The 20,839-nt window shown below is 43.9% G+C and overlaps 1 protein-coding gene across 2 annotated transcripts in view; it reads right to left on the reverse strand.

The window, feature by feature from the left end:
• The window catches only part of GPALPP1 (GPALPP motifs containing 1), a 58,628-nt gene that overhangs the window by 14,113 nt on the left and 23,676 nt on the right, over positions 1 to 20,839 (reverse strand). The window contains exons 2-4 of one of the 2 annotated variants that reach the window (XM_073580287.1): positions 13,889 to 14,012; positions 4,093 to 4,182; positions 3,426 to 3,522 (exon numbers count right to left, since the gene is read on the reverse strand). In XM_073580287.1, coding sequence (XP_073436388.1) covers positions 3,426 to 3,522; positions 4,093 to 4,182; positions 13,889 to 14,012 — 311 coding nt within the window. Of the gene's footprint in view, positions 1 to 3,425; positions 3,523 to 4,092; positions 4,183 to 13,888; positions 14,013 to 20,839 lie in introns of those variants that run through there. The other variant, XM_073580288.1, reaches the window with a different exon arrangement.

Genomic DNA, 20,839 nt, shown 5'->3' on the forward strand with positions numbered 1-20,839 from the left:
TGACAGGGCACATGTTCCTTGTGCTACTGTGAGCACGTTGAATGGTCTAAACGTGCTACCATGGCCTGCAGTGTCTCCAAACTTGTCTCCTATACAGCACATCATTTGTTGCAAAATGTAAAGGGAGCTGCCAGCAGTGGATCCTGATGATTTACGTTTCCAACTGCATTCAGTTCTGCAGAAAATCCCTCAGACAACCATTAATAACCTCATTAATAACATGGAAAGGTGTGTAACTGCAGGGATTTCTGCACGTGGGGCTCCTACTCTTTACTGAATTATGTGAGATGCTTCAAACACGTCGTTTCCAATTTTTCATCATTTGCATATCATTAACAAGTCTATCCATTCTGTGATTTCCATCATTTAGCAACGTTTACGTCTTGATGTTGCAATTTGAATGTGGAGTAATGTTTTAAAAAAAAAGGTGATTAAATATAAAAAAAAATGTAATATATAAAAGTGGTGTCAGGACAAGTGCCTTTGCATTAAAATAGTGAAGTATTGTAGTTTTCAGTAAAATATATTGTAGCTTACTCAAGAAACAGGAACATTATGGTTTCTTAGTTCCCAATAGCGTGTCAAACTGACAGATGAAATGAAGTAGAACGGTGCTAAAAAAAAAAATACTGTGACAGGTGAACTAACTTTTTTTTTGTCACTGGGAATTAAAAATGGCAAAATCTGAAAAAAAAGTGACAGTTATATTTTTTAACAGCAAAGTAAAGACTTTTATAGATAGAAAAAAGTCTGTAAAATGCCTTATAAATGAAACATCGACGTGAAGTTGTAAGTCTCATGAGATAATCACTTTATTCATTTTGGAAAAATTTCATATCTGAAAGGCAACCTTCAAACACGAGACAACTGGAGCAGTTTGCTCTTAAGGAGTGGGCCAAAATACCTGTCGAGAGGTGCAGAAGTCTCAGTGACAGTACAGGAATCGTTTCATTGCAGCGATTGCCTCAAAAGGTTGTGCAACAAAATATAAAGTTAAAGGTACCATCATTTCTGTCCAGGCCTATTTCATGAGTTTTATTTTTTTTTTAAATTCTATGGAAGCATGGTTGAAAAACAATGTCTGACTTTTATTTGTTCATTTTAATAGATTTTTGATTCATTATTACTTTTGTCAGATTCAAGCTATTTCTGTGACCATTGTGAGTTTTTTTTTTGTCATTAAACGAGGGGTACCAACAATTTTGACTATGTGTGTAGTCCGAAAAATATGGTAATTAAGAAATGGCAGTTGGAAGACCAAAAAAAATTTTAATTGAGATTTGCTCGTAGGATTGCTTGAGAAGGAAATTAGAACCCCGTTTGATTGAAAAAGACATTTAGAAAGATTTAGCAGACTCTGGAGTTATGGTACATTGTTGTACTGTTCAGAGACACCTGCACCAATATGGCCTACATGGATGTGACATCGGAAGAAAACCTCTCCGGTGTCCTCACCATAAAATGCAGCATCAGAAGTATGCAAAAGAACATCTAAACAAGCCTGATGCACTTTAGAAACAAGTCATGTGGACCGATAAGGTTAAAATTAATCCTTGTGGCCAAAGAATTCTAAGGTATGTGTGGAGAAAAAAAGGGCACAAATGAACATCTTGCCAACCATTAAAAATGGGGGGGGTGTCAATCATGCTTTGGGGTTGCGTCACAGTTAATGGCACGGGGAACATTTCACAGGTAGAAGGAAGAATGGATTCAGTGAAATTTCAACAAATTCTTAATGCAAACAGTAACTGTAAAAAAAGGTTAAAAGTTGAAACGAGGGTGGCTTCTACAAATGGATAATGATCCTAAACACACGTCAAAATCTACAAAAGACTACCTGAAAGCTGAATGTTTTGCAATGGCCCTCACAGTCTCCTTATTTGAACATCATTGAAAATCTGTCTCTAGACCTCAAAATGGAAGAGGATGCAAGACGTCCCAGGAATCTCAGAGACCCGGAAGAATTTGCCAAGGAAGAAGGAATGAAAATCCCTCAAACAAAAATTCAAAGACTCTTGGATTGGTGCAAAAAGCATTTACAAGCTGTGATACCTTCAAAAGGGGGTGCAAGTAGGTACTAACCATGCAGGGTGGCCAAAGTTTTGCATCAGCCTATTTTCCTTTTTTGTAATTTTTATAATGTAAAAGAATTAAAACTTTCTTTTTGCCTAAAGTATGAAGGAAATGTGTAATCTTTACTTTAGGCCTTTTAGAGATTATTTCATCTTCAACTTACTTAGGCTAGTTTCACACTAGCGCTTTTGAGCGCAGCGACGGCCTGCGCACGGCCGCCGCTAAGCCCCGCCCCCGCCGGTAGCTCCGCCTACCGGCGCATGACGCTGCATGCGTCCCCTATCTTTATCACTGGGGGCGCAGGCCGTGCGCAGTATGCGTTTGGCGGCGCATGCGCCTTTTTGACGGTGCGCCGAGCCAGGGCTGTGGAGTCGGTAAGCCAAACCTGCGACTCCGACTCCTCAATTTCCCTTACACCGACTCCGACTCCAACTCCGACTCCACGACTCCGACTCCCACACATATTGCTTATATTTAAGTGAAAAATTTATTGTAGTACAATGTGAACCTCAGACATTTAATCATTTTTATGATCCAATAATCAAGATATTTAGATAGAACAGAATATATATTGGTGTACTACCCGGTTTTCATTCTTTTTGGTACAGATACGATATGGATAGACAGATATGGATAAATGGATATATAGATAGAGCAGATTTCTAATCTGCTTTTGCTATTGAAAACATTATCTATGAGCTCAAAAACCTTTCAGGTGATGCAGTTTTTTTAAAAAGATGATCAGCTTTTGCAGCTGAAAAACGTATCCTCAAAAAACACAGGAAAAATGCTGTGTGTGAATGTAGCCTTAGATCAGGAATATAACAGCCATTTATAGGACATTTCATAACTTTCCCAAACTCCTATGAAAAAATATTCAGCACATTCTGCATTGAATTACTGTACCCAATTTATTATATATTTTAGGAGTCGGAGTCGGTCCATTTTATACCGACTCCAACTCCACCAAAATGAGCACCGACTCCGACTCCACGACTCCGACTCCACAGCCCTGCGCCGAGCGCAACCAAACTGCAGCAGGTTGCGTTTGGAGCAGGTCGGTGCACCGTCAAAAGGACGCATGCGCCTCCAAACGCATACTGCGCACGGCCTGCGCCCCCCAGCGATAAAGATAGGGGACGCAGGACGCATGCAGAGTCATGCGCCGGTAGGCGGAGCTACCGGCGGAGGCGCGACAGGGGGCGGGGCTTAGCAGCGGCCGTGCGCAGGCCGTCGCTGCACTCAAAAGCGCTAGTGTGAAACTAGCCTTAACTGTTCATAATAACAGTAATTTTGACAAGGGGTGGCCAGACTTTTACATGTCACTGTAGCTAGTCAGTGCTGCCAATTACCTTACACTTATCTGAAGATCCCGTAGAATCAGAGCCGTCATCACTATCAGAATTTTGTCTTTTGAAACCAGGTGGCAAAGCTGGACCTATAACTGGTCTAAAACAGAACACATCTCTGTTAGTGATAAGGAGAAGCACATTGTGATTTTTCATTACATCATTTGTTAAATGACAAATATTTCATATTCTAAAATGTTTTCAATGATGCAGTGACTGTAAAAGCAGAAAGTATTCATGCGTTTTCAGAGAACACTTTTAGCCATCATCTGGATTTGCGGAAATTATAAAAGCCTGGCTGCACAATAAAGGAACATGGCAATCAGAGGCCGTATGCCGTCTGCCCTGTTATTTAGAATTGATGTCTGATTGCAATTTATGATATGAAGTACACATTTCTATGCTATGTCACAGTATAATTACAGGAAACTGCAGCCTGGTACACCCAAGGCATCTATGGCTGGTGTCGCATTGCCAAGGACACAACCTCTGCTAGCATGAATGACTATTGGAAATATCTCACAACAAACTGCCCTGGTGTTTGCTCAAGACTTCACAAAACCAAAACGTAAGACTAAAAACATCCCAAACGACCTACGAGATCATAGAAATGGGGAAAATAACGATAAAAAAGAAATTTAAAAAAAAAAAGAAATGACACTTGGCATACCTTTCAGGTGAGTCTGACGGTCTTTTAAAGCCTGGTGGAAGGGCTGGCCCAAAAAATTCATCATCATCATGTTGTGGAGTTTCTAGTTTTCTGCAAACATAATAATTCATTAAGAACACATGAGACATGCCATGCACAAAAAATGAACAGGTCAGTAAGAAACTGTTCACACCACCCAAAGACTAAGACACAGAAAAAACACACAGTATGACAAATGTGCATGAATACTCTGTTGTAAAATATATGTAACAGTAAGCAGCAAGTGCTAGTAAGATAACAAACACAGGGTATTTAGTTGATACGTTTTTTGCAAAAAAAAGTATACTAAGCCACTCCACCACGTCACGGTAACCCTTCACGGAGCAGTCCTATCTAATGTATTTAAAACCTGATCATGTGAACAATACCTACATGAGCAGAATTCAGAAAGGTGCTGCACGGTATGGGCACACTGGGCAAAATGGCTCCTTATGTGCATGTCCCACAAGAGAGAGGTGGGGATCTCCCAAAGCTTGCATGATATATGTAACAGTAAGCAGCAAGTACTGCTCCGTCAAGGGTTACGGTGACGTGCTGGAGTGGCTTAGTATACATTTTTTGCAAAAAACGTATCAACTAAATACCCTGTGTTTGTTATCTTTTACTAGCACTTGCTGCTTACTGTTACATATATTGTACAACAGAGTATTCATGCACGTTTGTCATACTGTGTGTTTTTTCTGTGTCTTAAACATATTAATTCAGTCCCCATCAATCCAAGATAACTCTTGGAAGGTTTTAAAAGAAAACTTACCATAAGTAAGAAAACAAGTATAAGCCCTCCTAAATAAAGATTCAGTATCCAAATTTTCTACATTTAAACCTCTACACTTTGTGTGATTTTCGGTCCAGTGGGCGGTCCTATCAGTAATTTCTTTGTATAAATGTACATACAGATGTAGCTGTCAGTCACTGATCGGACCACCCAATGGACTGAAAATCCCACAAAGAAAAGAGGATTAAATGTTTAAAACACAAGTTAGACTGAATCTATAAAAAAACAAACAAAATTATATATTTACTAAACCTCTCTCTGCTCTAGGGCATACCTGCAGATTGGACCCAATTTTCCTGGCGATAAGTTCCCTTTAACCCCTTACTGCCATTGGACGAAGAGTACGTCCAATTGCTGTACCCCCGCTTTGATGAGGGCTCCGGCGATGAGCCCGCATCAAAGCCGGGACATGTCAGCTCTTTTACCCATGGAGGCTATTGAAGCATGCCAAAATTAAAAAGAAAATGATTTAAAAAAAAATATGAAAAAAAAAAAAATATATATAAAAGTTTAAATCACCCTCCCTTTTGCCCCATTCAAAATAAATCAATAATAATAATAAAAAAAAATAACACATACACATTAGGTATCGCTGCGTTCAGAATCGCCCGCTCTATCAATAAAAATAAAGGATTAACCCGATTGCTAAACGGCGTAGCGAGAAAAAAATCTAAACGCCAGAATTACGTTTTTTTGATCGCTGCAACATTGCATTAAAATGCAATAACAGGCGATCAAAAGATTGTGTCAGCTCGGCGCACAAAAATAAGCTCTCACCGAACCCCAGATCAGGAAAAATGGAGACGCTACTGTTACAGGAAAATGGTGCAAAATTTATTTTATTTTTTTTTTTTTTTAGTAAACTTTGGAATTTTTTTTTTTTACCACTTAGATAAAAAGTAACCTAGACATGTTTGGTGTCTATGAACTCGTAATGACCTGGAGAATCATAATGGCAGGTCAGTTTTAGCATTTAGTGAATCTAGCTAAAAAGCCAAACAAAAAAAACAATTGTGGGATTGCACTTTTTTTTGCAATTTCACTGCACTAGTAATTTTTTTCGACATGGTAAAACCAGTGGTGTCCTTCAAAAGTACAACTTGTCTCGCAAAAATTAAGCCCTCATATGGCCATATTGACGGAAAAATAAAGTTATGGGTCTGGGAAGAAGGGTCGCGAAAAACGAAAAAAGCTCCGGTCATTAAGTTGGACTAACCGGAGTCACTGCCTCTTTACTGCACAGAGTGAACACCTGCATTACAGGGCCTTATATACAGTGGGTATGGAAAGTATTCAGACTCCTTTAAATTTTTCACTCTTTATTTCATTGAAGCTATTTGGTAAATTCAAAAAAATATTTTTTCTCATTGATGTACACTCTGCACACCATCTTGACTGAAAAAAACAGAAATGTAGACATTTTTTAAAATTTATAAAAAGAGAAAAACTGAAATATCACATGGTCATAAGTATTCAGACCCTTTGACACAGACACTCATATTTAAGTCACATGCTGTCCATTTCCTTGTGATCCTCCTTGACATGGTTCTACTCCTTCTTTGGAGTCCAGCTGTGTTTAATTAAACTGATAGGACTTGATTTGTAAAGGCACACAACTGTCTATACAAGACCTCACAGCGCATTTCAGACCAAATGAGAATCATGAGGTCAAAGGAACGGGCCAAGGAGCTCAGAGACAGATTTGTAATAAGGAACACATCTGGTCAAGGTTACAAAATAATGTCTGCAGTACTCAAGGTTCCTAAGAGCACAATGGCCTCCATAATCCTTAAATGGAAACAGTTTGGGACCACCAGAAGTCTTCTTAGACCTGGCCGTCCAGCCAAACTGAGCAATCGTGGGAGAAGAGTCTTGGTGAGAGAGGTAAAGAAGAACCCCAAGATCACTGTGACTGAGCTCCACAGATGCAGTAAAGAGATGGGAGAAAGTTCCACAAAATCAACTATCACTGCAGCCCTCCACCAGTCAGGCCTTTATGGCAGAGTGGCCCGACGGAAGCCTCACCTCAGTGCCAGACATATGAAAGCCCGCATAGAGTTTGCTAAAAAACACATGAAGGACTCCTAGACTATGAGAAATAAGATTCTCTGGTCTGATGAGACGAAGATAGAACTTTTTGGTGATAATTTTAAGCAGTATGTGTGGAGAAAAACAGGCACTGCTCATCATCTACCCAATACAATCCTAACAGTGAAACATGCTGGTAGCAGCATCAAGCTATGGGGGTAATTGAAGTAAACATGAATTCGGCCAAGTACAGAGATATCCTGGATGAGAACGCCTTCCAGAGTGCTCTGGACCTCAGACTTGGCTGAAGGTTCACCTTCCAACAAGACAATGACCCTAAGCACACAGCTAGAATAAAGGAGTGGCTTCAGAACAACTCAGTGACCATTCTTGACTGACCCAGCCAGAGTCCTGACCTAAACCCAATTGAGCATCTCTGGAAAGACCTGAAAATAGCTGTCGAACATTCACCATCCAACCTGACTGAACTGGAGAGGATCTGCAAGGAAGAATGGCAGAGGATCCCCAAATCCAGGTGTGAAAAACTTGTTGCATCACTCCCACGAAGATTCCTGACTGTACTAGCCCAAAAGGGTGCTTCTACTCAATACTAAGCAAAGGATCTGAATACTTATGACCATGTGATATTTCAGTTTTTCTTTTTTAATAAATTTGAAAAAATGTCTACATTTCTGGTTTTTTTTCAGTCAAGATGGGGTGCAGAGTGTACATCTATGAGGAAAAAAGTCTTAGTTACGCACCGGTTAATGGTATTTTTCGGAGTCCATGACAGCACCACCTGAAAGAGGGGATCTGCCCTTCAGGTACAGGAAACCTACAGATACAAAAGGGCGGCACCTCTCCCACGCATCAGTTGGATTACAGAGCACAAGAGGACCTCCAAGGTTAATAGGGGCGGCACGGTGGCTCAGTGGTTAGCGCTGCAGCCTTGCAGCGCTGGGGTCCTGGGTTCGAATTCCACCAAGGACAACATCTGCAAGGAGTTTGTATGTTCTCCCCGTGTTTGCGTGGGTTTCCTCCGGGCACTCCGGTTTCCTCCCACATTCTAAAAGACATACTAATAGGGAATTTAGATTGTGAGCCCCATCGGGGACAGTGATGATGATGTGTGCAAAAATGTAAAGCGCTGCGGAATATGTTAGCGCTATATAAAAATAAAGATTATTATTATTATTAATGGCATGATTTATGTACAATACTATCACTACTTAATTATTTATCAGCAGTGGGTATATACAAGAGGAAGACGTGCACTCCCGATTTAGCTAAGGGAAGGCTGTCATGGACTCCGAAAAATACCGTTAACCGGTGAGTAACTAAGACTTTATTTGGTTGTCCATGACAGCACCACCTGAGAGAATTACAGAGAGTAATAACTACTTTAGGGAGGGACTACAGCCTGCAGCACCCTTATACCAAAAGAGAGGTCTGTGGAGTGGAAGCACCCAAGTCTAGCCTATAATGACTATAAAAGGTTCTCGGAGAGGACCAAGTAGCCACCTTACATATCTGGTCAATGGAGACTTCTGATCTCTCGGCCCACGAGGTCGCCATGGCTCTGGTGGAATGTGCCCTCAGCTTCCCAGGTGCCGGTCTGCCTTTTGAGGTGTATGCTATTGAAATCGCTTCTCTAATCCACCTGGCTAGTGTATTTTTTGACACTCTAAGCCTTTTCCTAGGGCCTTGATGGGAGACAAACAGGGCATTATCTTTCTTCCAGGGATCGGTAACTGCGAGATATTCTATGAGACATCTCTTAACATCTAGGGTATGTAGTTTCTCCTCCTTCTCGTTAGTTGGATTAGGGAGGAAGGATGGAAGGACTATTTCCTGTGTCCTGTGAAAGCTAGAAACTACCTTAGGTAAGTACGCTGGATCAGGTCTGAGTATTACCCTATTGTCCTTGAACTGTATATAAGGAGGACGCCTAGATAATGCCTGGATATCGCTTACTCTATGAGCTGAGGTTAGAGCTACCAGGAAGGCTACTTTGAGGGACAGGTTTTTTATGGAAGCTGATGAGATGGGTTCAAAGGGAGCTTCTGTCATAGCCGTGAGGACTAGGTTCAAGTCCCACGGCATGAACCTTTCCTTCAACATTGGCCTTGATCTACCTGCTGCCTTAATGAATCTACTGACCCAGTAATTACCCGCGATGTTGCAGCTAAAGAGGGCCCCCAAGGCTGATACTTGTACTTTAAGGGTACTAGTGGAAAGCCCCATGTCCAGACCTTTCTGTAGAAACTAAGATTTGATTTATAGGCGCTGAACCCCCAGCGATTATCCCAGAGTTCTGAAGGACTTTCTTCCAAATTCTGGCATAAATTCTGGTAGTAATGGTTTCCCTACTTTTAATTAGGGTGCTAATCAGGTCTGGGGAGAAGCCTTTATCTTTCATCAGTGTCCGTTTAGACTCCACGCAGTCAGATGTAGGCCAGCCACCTGAGGATGGAAGACTGGGCCCTGGGATAGGAGATCCGGGATGTCCGGAAGAACCCAAGGATCGGACACCGACATGGTCCTGAGGCATGAGAAACATGCCCTCCTGGGCCAAAATGGAGCGATAGCTATAACCCTTGCTCTGTCTCTCCTGAATTTCCTCATCACCAGGGGTAGTAGGGATAGGGGAGGGAAGGCGTAGGCTAGCCTGAAATCCCACATTATCAGAAAGGCATCTACCGCCAGGGGGTTCTCTCTGGGATTTAGGGAGCAGAATTGTCTTAATTTTCTGTTTTCCATGGTGGCGAAGAGATCTACCTCTGGCTGTTCCCACTTTTGTACAATCAGGTCGAAGATGGAGTTTTTTAGGGACCATTCTCCTTGCTTTAGCAGATTGCGGCTTAAGAAGTCTGCCGTGATGTTTTCTTTCCCTTTTATATGTAGAGCTGTTAAAGATAGAAAATGTTGCTCTGCTAGCCAGAACAACCGTTCTGCCACATTCATCAGGGGTTTGGAACGAGTCCCGCCTTGGTGGTTGATATAAGCCACGGTGACCTGATTGTCGGAGAACACTCGCACATGATGGCCCTGTAGATACACAAGTAGCTTCTTAGCTGCCTGCTCTACTGCTGTCATCTCTTTCAGGTTAGATGACATTTCTATCTGATGATGCTCCCATAGGCCCTGGACCAGGATCTCACCCATATGAGCCCCCCAACCGGAAGGGCTAGCATCCGTGGTGACTATGCGGGATATGTCATACTCCCAGGGAAGGGAACCCCTCTGGATAAATTATCCTTGTCTAGCCACCACTCTAGGGACTTCCTTGTGTTTCAAGACAAGATTAGCTGGCCCTCTAAGTAACCCCCAAGGATTCTTTGATGCACTAAAACCTCGCCCTGTAGTGTTCTTGCATGAAACTGGGCCCACTGGACCGCCGGGATACAGGACGAAAGAGAACCCAGAAGGGACATGGCTTTCCTGAGGGACATGGTAGGATTATTGGAAGCGTTCAGGACGTGATAATGTAGGCGAACAAGCTTCTCCGGAGGCAGACGGCATTCCTGTTTCTCAGATCCCAGGGTCAGGCCCAAGAATTGTTGGACTCTCATCGGCTGTAACCGCGATTTTTTGATGTTAAGCAGCCATCCTAACCGCTCTAGGGCAGACATTGCCCTTTGTAGCTGTTCCAAACAATGTTTTGCTGTTTTCCCTACAATCAGGAAGTCATCTAAGTAGGGGACTACTAGAATGTCTGATTCACGTAGATGGGCCATAACTTCCGCTACCACTTTAGTCAACACACGGGGAGCGACTGCCACCCCAAAGGGGAGGGCCGCATATTGGAAATGCTGAACTGACCCATCTAACTGAACCGCCACTCTGAGGAAACGCTGATGAGCTGCATGAATGGGTATATGGTAGTAGGCATCTTTTAAATCTAACACCACCATAAAGCAATTTTGAAACAACAATTTTATTGTTGAATTAATTGTCTCCATCTTAAACGGGCGTATGACCAGGAATTCGTTGAGGGACTTAAGATTTATTATAGTCCTAAAGGAGCTGTCTGGCTTGCGGACCAGGAACAGAGGGGAGTAGAAACCTTTCCCTTCTCCCTCTGGAACCATAGTTAGGACCTTCTTGCGGCAAAGATCATGCACCTCGGCCTCCAGGGCAGCTTGTTCTGATGTGGAAGACCTGAGTGGGGTGACCTTAAATCGATCTTGGGGAACCCGGGCGAATTCTAGTCGTAGACCCGCAGCTATCACCCCCAGTATCCAGTTACTACTAGAAATCATGGACCAGGCTGGGTAGAAGGCAGCTAGTCTCCCCCCTACCGGAGCAACTAGTCATTGGGGCGGCTTTTTAGTGTCACGTGCTGGACCTTCCTGGCGCCCCCCTCCTCTGAACATGAATCCTGTACCTTTCCTTCTTTTGCCATCCCATCCGCCCTGATCGGCCTTCTATGGAAATATCATTTCCTGGTAAAGGGACGTCTATAAGAAGGGTTCAGCAGACTGGGGAACTTCTTTTTATCATCCCCGGCTTTCTCTAAAAGTTCATCCAGGACGGGGCCAAACAGATATTCCCCCTCACACGGAATGGAGCAGAGTCGTGACCTGGCCTGGACATCTCCTGGCCAGCATTTTAACCAGAGCCCTTCGAGCTGCGTTGGATAAACCCGCGGTCCTAGCCGCCATCCTCGCAGAGTCTGCCGAAGCATCAGCCAAAAAAGCAGCAGCACTTTGGATGATCGGTAGAGTTTTTCGAATGGATGCTCTTGAGGCTCCGTCCTTCAGCTGGGAATCCAGTTGATCCAGCCAGACCATCATGGATCTGGCCGTACATGTGGCAGCTATCGCTGGCCTTAGAGCGCCTGCTGACATCTCCCATGTTCCCTTTAGAAAAGAATCCGTCTTTTTATCCAGCGGGTCTTTTAAGGAGGCCATGTCATCGAAAGGTATGGAGGATTTTTTGGAGGCTTTGGCTACTGCCGCGTCCAGCTTAGGGGCCTTATCCCATCTGCTTACCACTGGGTCATCAAAAGGGTACCTCCGCTTCAAGGCAGGTGGCAAGGAGCCCCTTTTTTCAGGTCTTTTCCTTTCCCTATCAGGCTCTGGACTTTGTCATTTAATGGAAAGGCCCTGCGCTTTCTGGGATCTAGACCCCTGAACATCATGTCCTGTGCCGAAAGTTCTGGCTTTGCGTCTGCTACCCCCATGGTGGACCTTATAGCTTTAACTAGCCTATCCATTTGGTCTAGGGGGAAGCAGAATCGGCTAGAGTCTTCCTCCGAAGAAGACGAAGTGGAGGCCGGGGAATCTGAGGAGTCATCGTTGCTAGGGGCGGCCGAGGACTCCGAACCCGAGAAACTAATTTCTCTCCTCCTAGAAGAATCCCCTTTAGATAGGGCCTTCATCTCTGTCCTGATTATCTCCCTCAGGCTTGTGGTGAAGTCCGGCGTTTCTTCCGCTACCTGTATGGACGGGGGAGAGTGTAAGGGCCTGTCAATCTACCCCTGGGCCAACGTCCCCTTTCAACCCCTACAGCTTGTCGCACGCATGGCTGACACAACTTTTTAGGGTGGTCATCTGGTAAGGGGCAACTACAGAAGGCACATTTCCAGTGCTTCTGTTTTCCTGTAGCTTTCCTCCCCTGCGAAAAAACATACGGGAACATTGCATCAGGGTACATTCACGGAGATCTCTTACCCATGCAGATGAGGCATGTACCGGATCACGGAGGGAGGCAGGAGGGTCCTTTAGTCTGGAGGAACTGCGACTCTGTCCGCTCGTGCGTCTCTGTTTCTTCTGCTGGCCACTCGCATGAGGCTTCACCGTGGCCTGTTTCTGTGGGCGCTCCTGCACCTCGTCCTGCTGCTCTATGGGGGCTTTTGTCGTATCCATTGCTGGGCCTTCAGAAGCACCCCAGCAGAGTCACCTCCTGCCTTATAAGGCCTCCCGGTGTCCAGGTCAGCAGGGTTCTGGCCGGGGCACCTCCCACCCGGGACCACCCCACGACCTCCCTGCCCATGCTCCGGCCCCCCCCTCCCCGGGCGCCGCGCGCCACCCCGGACAGCCGCGCACACCGGAAAGCCGGCCGGCACCCGACTTCTGGTTTCGGCGTTCCCGGCCCCGCTCCTTCAACCGCGTCACTTCCGCCGCTCGTCTGAGACCGCGGGAGTGCGCGGAAAGGAGCTGGCACGGCGCCCCCGGCTCAGACTTGCCCGCAGCCCCCCACGTGCGCCGCCCTGCGCCCCCCGACCGGGCTCAACTGCTGTCCCGGACGGGAAAGGAGACCGGACCCCGGGGGAGCGCACCAGGAGGGGCCCGGGGCATACATACCTCCTGGTTCCGGCACTCTGGAGGCGGCTGTCCACCGGACCCTCTGCACCACCTGCTCCAACCACTGCCGTGGCGACCTACCCGGCCCCACCGTGGCGCTTCCAGGGACCCGGAGCTTGACCGAGGTAGGAGATCCCCCCGCTACCTGGGTCGGTCAGCCGGCCTGGGAATCCCTCGACGACTCCATGACGGACGATCTGAAGGAAGTCCCGTCCTCTAAGAACAGGAAACCAACTGATGCGTGGGAGAGGTGCCGCCCTTTTGTATCTGTAGGTTTCCTGTTCCTGAAGGGTGGATCCCCGCTCTCAGGTGGTGCTGTCATGGATGACCGAATAAAATGAACTTTTTTTTGAATATACCAAATGGCTGCAATGAAACAAAGAGTGAAAAATTTAAAGGGGTCTGAATACTTTCTGTACCCACTGTAGAATACAGTTCCAACATCGTAGATGATCAGATATAAGAGGTATTAAAAACCTTTGCTACATGATTGTAGTCATGTTCTTCTACACTGCGCATTAGGAGGCCAGCCAATAGAGGCCTCGGAGTCTCCAGATATCACTTAGATGACCAGATATTCCTGGACAATGTGGTAAAAACCATCAGTGGTTCACGGATGCTTATAACCATATCGTCGAAAACTCACCTCTGTGATTCCTTATTTCTCTCCTTATGGTGCCAGTGGCTGTGTGATGTCTCCTGATCACGGTCCTCAGATGAATCTGAACTTTGGATCCTCTTATATCCAGGAGGCAACACAGGACCTGCAACTGTGCAGAACAATTCAAGTCAACAGAAGAGTGATGAAAGCAGTTTGATTTAATTTTATGGACACTCACTTGGCACCAAAAACGTGGGCATACTACCTGGATGTCCAATCCTTCAACTAATCCAAACTTTGATCACTACAGAACACTAGGTTTATCTAAGTGCAGAATAGAAGAACAGCAGATCAAAGAAATTTGGACAAATAAAAATGGGTTAACACTTGCTCTTCTTTTTAGTCTTTTTTATATACAAGTGTATTTCCATGGAATGGTGACATTTTATTGAAAACTTTATAGATGGAGAAGAGCACCAGAAGAAAAAGACAAAAAGCCTTTGGGCGCTCACTATCCACATTACACATCTGGCTGCAGATTAATTTAAATATTGTTTTTTTTGTGCCTCATCAAGCAGAGAAAATTAATTTTAATCATAGGATACCATGAAACCAGATTAAAGATCTTACTTGGCTTAGTTAGACCTTACAAATAACCGCCCAACCCTCCCAAAAAAGTGAAAAATAATTGAAAAATTTACCAAAATATTTGGAAAAATTTGCAATTTTCAAAATTTTATTTTTCTGCCCTTAAAGGGAATCTGTCAGTTGGATAAACTCTCCTAAGCTGTCTAAATGGGCATGTAGGTCATATGAAGCTGAATTAAATGACACCCTGATGTCTGGGATCCAATGTCTTGTACCAGAGAACTCCATTTTTTTCTTATATGTACATGAGCTGCTCCAGGCTACGGGCATTAATCTGCATGAGAATCTTCCTCCAGATTATTATAAATAAAAGGGGATGTTTCCAGTGTGAGACATGTAATGGTCAATAGTGTTATGTGTAATAGCTGCTCTCACTGTAGAGCTGTGCGCTATTATACCTGACACATCTGCAGGTTCCTCTCAGCTTCCATCTCACAGACAAACAGAGCTGCAAAACAGCAGAGCTGTGAGAGCTGAAAGAAATGTATTAGTAAGGAGACAACGTTTAGTTGTACTGTTCTGTGTTAGTTACATGTCTCACACTAGTAACTCGTGCTTTCATTTAAAAACTTTTGAGGTACAGTCATGGCCAAAAGTTTTGAGAATGACACAAATATTAATTTTTACAAAGTCTACTGCTTCATTTTTTCTAATGGCAATTTGCATATACTCCAGAATGTTATAAAGAGTGATCAGCTTAACAGCAATTACTTGCAAAGTCAATATTTGCCTAGAAAATTAACTTTATCCCCCAAAACACATTTCAACATCATTGCAGCCCTGCCTTAAAAGGACCAGCTAACATCGTTTCAGTGATTGCTCCATTAACACAGGTGTGGGTGTTGATGAGGACAGGGCTGGAGATCAATCTGTCATGATTAAGTAAGAATGACACCACTGGACACTTTAAAAGGAGGCTGGTGCTTGGCATCATTGTTTCTCTTCTGTTAACCATGGTTCTCTCTAAAGAAACACGTGCAGTCATCATTGCACTGCACAAAAATGGCCTAACAGGGAAGAGTATCGCAGCTAGAAAGATTGCACCTCAGTCAACAATCTATCGCATCATCAAGAACTTCAAGGAGAGAGGCTCCCTTGTTGCCAAAAAGGCTCCAGGGCGCCCAAGAAAGACCAGCAAGCACCAGGACCGTCTCTTAAAAGTGTTTCAGCTGCGGATCGGGCTACCAGCAGTGCAGAGCTTGCTCAGGAATGGAAGCAGGCAGGTGTGAGTGCATCTGCACGCACTGTGAGGCGGAGACTCTTGGAGCAAGGCCTGGTCTCAAGGAGGGCAGCAAAGAAGCCACTTCTCTCCAGAAAAAACATCATGGACAGACTGATATTCTGCAAGAGGTACAGGGAGTGGACTGCTGAGGACTGGGGTAAAGTCATTTTCTCTGATGAATCCCCTTTTCGATTGTTTGGGACATCTGGAAAACGGCTTATTCGGAGAAGACCAGGTGAGCGCTACCACCAGTCTTGTCTCATGCCAACTGTCAAGCATCCTGAAACCATTCATGTGTGGGGTGGCTTCTCAGCCAAAGGAATGGGCTCTCTCTCAGTCTTGCCTAAAAACACAGCCATGAATAAAGAATGGTACCAGAATGTCCTCCAAGAGCAACTGCTCCCAACCGTCCAAGAGCAGTTTGGCGATCAACAATGCCTTTTTCAACATGATGGAGCACCTTGCCATAAAACAAAGGTGATAACTAAATGGCTCAGGGAACAAAACATAGAGATTTTGGGACCATGGCCTGGAAACTCCCCAGATCTTAATCCCATTGAGAACTTGTGGTCAATCATCAAGAGACGGGTGGACAAACAAAAACCTTCAAATTCAGACAAAATTAAAGCATTGATTTAGCAAGAATAGACTGCTATCAGTCAGGATTTGATCCAGAAGTTGATTGAGAGCATGCCAGGGAGAATTGCTGAGGTCCTGAAGAAGAAGGGTCAACACTGCAAATATTGACTTGCTGCATTAACTCATTCTAACTGTCAATATAACTTTTTTGTTACTCATAATATGATTGCAATTATATTTCTGTATGTGATAAAAACATCTGACAAACACACATAAAAACCAGAGAGCAGCAGATCATGTGAAAATATAATATTTGTGTCATTCTCAAAACTTTTGGCCATGACTGTAGATTCTCAGGGTGATCCATGTCTGGCCCATAGTCCTGAACAACTCATTTACACATAAGCAAAATGTGGCTTTCTCTGCAATAAGATATTGGATCACAGATATCAAGGTATCATTTTATTCAGCTATCTATGACCTACATGCTCATATAGACAGGAGGACTTAGGAGGGACTGATTCCACTGACAGATTCCCTTTAAAACAGATGCTCATATGCAAAATAGTTCAAGGGGTTGTTCACTTCCTAGAAAACCCCTTTTTTAGTGTAGCAGTTTGCTTTGTAAAATAAAAATAATTTTCGTTATTCCAACAATGCTGGCGCTCGTTGTCCTGAGCGTGCATGACATTATGTCACATGAACACTGCAACCAATCAGAGATTGCTATTGGGCAGCATCGCAGAGCACCAACTAATTAGCTGGAGGCGAGTATGTTATTGTTAATATTTATTTTACAAGGGTTACCCCACTTCATTTAAAAAGCAGTTGTCGAAACACCTTTAATAATTCTCATTTACCATAGATCGACTTTACATTGGCAAAACATGTTTTACATAATTTTTTAGGATGTTGGAATTAATTTAAAAATGCCATTTATTTCTAGATATTTAAATGTAATAAATGTAACCCAACAGGTGTTAACAGGGCATTTTTTTAAGAAGTCACAAATATGTGATCCTTCTTACTTCTTGATTAAAACACAGCCTTAGGCTGTGTGCACACGCTGCGGATTAGGTGCGGATTTTACCTGCGGATTGCTCTGCGGTTTTGCCCTGCGGTTTTTCATCTCCTCAGTGGAGGAGATGGCAAACCGCAGCGGAATCCGCAGAAAGAATTGACATGTCAATTCTTTCTGCGGATTGAAAACCGCAGATAATCCGCGCGGAAAATTCCGCACCGTCTGCATTGCGGTTTTTGATTCCCATAGGGAATCATGGTACTGTACACCTGTACAACTGCTGCGGGTCCGCAGCGGCCAAAACCGATTCGGAACCGCAGAAAAATCCGCAGCGTGTGCACACAGCCTTAGAGCTCTTAGGGATAATATTTGTGGCATACGCGTGGAAACCATGTGCCGCATCAATACCACACATACTGGTGCCTGGGAAGCAGCGGTACAGTTCGCACTACAATCAGCAACCCTCAGCTATCAACCAGCCATGCTGAAGCTATCAAGAATAGAGAGGTCACCATGCTATTTTTTAAAATTATTTAAATAAATAATTTTAAAAAATGGCGTGGGGTCCTCCCATTTTTGACAACCAGCCAAGCAAAAGCAGACCGCTGGGGCCTGGTATTCTCAGGCTGGTAAGGGGTCATGAATATTGGCACCCAGCCAAAAAATAGCAGCCCGCAGCCACCTAGAAAAGGCACATCTATTAGATACACCAATTCTGGCGCTTTGCCCGATCCTTCTAGTTGCCCAGTGGCGATAAAATGTGGTGTTCAGGTCACCTTTGTATAGTCTGGTGACATCATGCCCATGGATTAGCAAAGGAGAGGCGTCTATAAGACACCTATCCATTTCTAATCCTATAGTTATACTGTAGTTCACCGCAGATCACTGTGAATTCACTGAGCTGAACTGCGGTGAAGTCAGGAACTGGTTTGCACGTGTTGATATCACCGCAGTTCAGCCCGCCTGTGAACGCAGACAGTGACAAGCGGTAACCTCAATGTGGTCACCGTTGCTCTCTGATGCTGCCCTTGCAGCAGATCATTCATCAGTGGATCTCAGCTTGGGTGGTCGCATCTTGGCACTGTCCAGGTTGAAAACTATTTATTCTGAGACATGAATTACGGAGTGGGACAGGTGAGGGATATGGTTGTTTTTTTTTTATCTTTGCTTTATTACAGGAGACCATAGCTTCAATGAAATGGACGTTATACTCACCTAACGGTTTGTCATTTTTAAATAAAAAAAAGAAAAGTTTGTTTTGTTTTTATTTCAAATAAAAGACTTTATAATTGCTGTGTGTTTATTTACAATACAACTATAGGATTACTAATAGATAGATGTCTTAGAGACGACTCTCCATTACCAAGCAGTGGGATGATGTCGCCAGACAATACAAAGGTAACATCAACCCCACAGATATGAACTGCACTTGCCATAGCCACAGGGCAAGTGGGAAAAGCCTTTTCTGGGCGGCTGCCGGGCGCAATATCAATGGCCCCTTACCAGCCTGCGAATACCAGCCACCAGCTGTCTGCTTTAACTTGGCTGGTTGACAAAAAATGGGACGGACCCCACATAATTAGGGTATCTGCACACGTTACGGATTGGCCTGCGGAATTTTCCACACAGAATCTGCATCTCTTGACAGAAAATGCAGGCCAAAATGCTTGCGGATTTCATGCAGAATTGATGCGGATTTCTTGCGGATTGACATGCGTTTTTTGATGTGCAGATTTGTCTTCCTCAATGTATAGTCAATGGGTGCAGAAACGCTGCGTTGCACAGCAATTCTCAAATTCCCACTGACTATCATTATTGCTGTACTAGACTGCGGATTTGATGCAATTCCGCACGTCAAAAAATGCTGCGGAAACACATCATAATCCGCAACGTGTGCACACAGCCTTAAAAATACGGCATGGGGACCCCTCTATTCTTGATTATCAGACTTGCTAAAGCTGACAGCTGAGGATTGCAGCCCACAGCTGTCAATTTTGCCTTGCAGGTTATCAAAAATACAGAGGAACCAACGCCATTTTTTAAAATTTAATTATAGAGAAGGCGACGGCTGATTAATACTCCCATCATCCGCCGCCTGCTCTGGCTGTTATGAACTGAATACAACTCTTAACATTCTCCCCTGCTGGCGCTGACTGCAGCGCGAGCAGGGGACAGTGATGTGAGCTGTTTTCTGCTCCCAGCACTGGGGAACAGTGCGAACTGTAACGCTGATTCCAAGGTGCCGGTATGTCACACTGATGACACACGGATGACATCCGTGTGTCATCACTTGTACGTGTGCGGGATGTTCTGCGGCCAATGCTGCTGTTAAAAAATGGACATGTTAGCGTCTTTTGCCCAGTGTCAGAAGGTACATGAAAACACACTGACATGTGCACAGACCCATTCACTTGAATGTGTCTACATGTCTAAGTGTCTCCAGTAAGTGTGAAAACTGTCACCACATGTACCCAACATACTAACATGTGAAAAAGCCCTTAGAAATGAATTAACACCGAGAATTTTGAGGTCTTTATAACAAGACGTTTTCCAGACACCAGTATAAGCATGCAGAGTCCTTCCAATGCCAAAACACAAGTAACACCCCCAATACAACAATTAGGCTGTGAAAATAATAAAAAATATTTTTTTTTCTAATATGTTGTTTTAATCCCATATAAGCTATAAAAGGAAAAAGCATAATTTATTACACAATCTCTCTGGAGTACTATAATATCGCACATGTGCTTATAAATGTCTGCTTGAGCACTTGGCAGCACCATTTGTTTTCAGAGCACAGATTCCGGCATCATCTTGCAAAGTCACTAAAGATAGCATCAGATTATACCCCACTCATCCTACAGGAAATGTCCCCATTTTGGACACTGCACCCCTCAAAAAATTTATCTACATTCATATTGAACATTTTGACCCAAACGTTTCCTATACATTAGTGTGCAATGGATGATGAGAAATGTAAATTGCAATTTTTGCACAAATATGCCATTTCAGTTTGCAACATGTTGTGGAAGACTTGCTCATTTAAAATGTTTTTTTCCACTACACTAACTCAGTTACTGTTTATTTTCCATATACGTCTTCTGACAAAGTCACTGTTAAGGTAATAGAGGGGATACATGTGTCACTGCGCTTAATGGCGTCAGTTATATGAAACCAAAGTATGCTCCTCCAGCACACTGCGTGTTGTGAGGGTTAAAGTTGCATAAAGGGCTAGTTTCATGTGAACCTTCATGTAGTGGGTGGGAGGAGGTCCACTTTGTCTCCTCCTGCAGAGCTGCCAGGACCTGTGTGATGCCATAATCAAGTGGTCAGTCACATAATGGAAGGAGTCACATGGTCTGGGGTTTAAATAAATGGGCTCTACAGGCAGGCTGGGTTCAACAAGACTGGACAGAGGAGTCTCCAGTGGTTTGGTGTCTTGTGGAGGAGAGACTGAACCAGAATTGCTCCAGAGTGGGTGCTACCCACATAAGTATGGACTGTGTTGCAGCGTTTCGCTTTCTTT

Source organism: Dendrobates tinctorius, unplaced genomic scaffold, assembly GCF_039654945.1.
Source record: "Dendrobates tinctorius isolate UK_male_01 unplaced genomic scaffold, ASM3965494v1 ptg000064l, whole genome shotgun sequence".
In the NCBI taxonomy this organism is placed as follows: domain Eukaryota; kingdom Metazoa; phylum Chordata; class Amphibia; order Anura; family Dendrobatidae; genus Dendrobates; species Dendrobates tinctorius.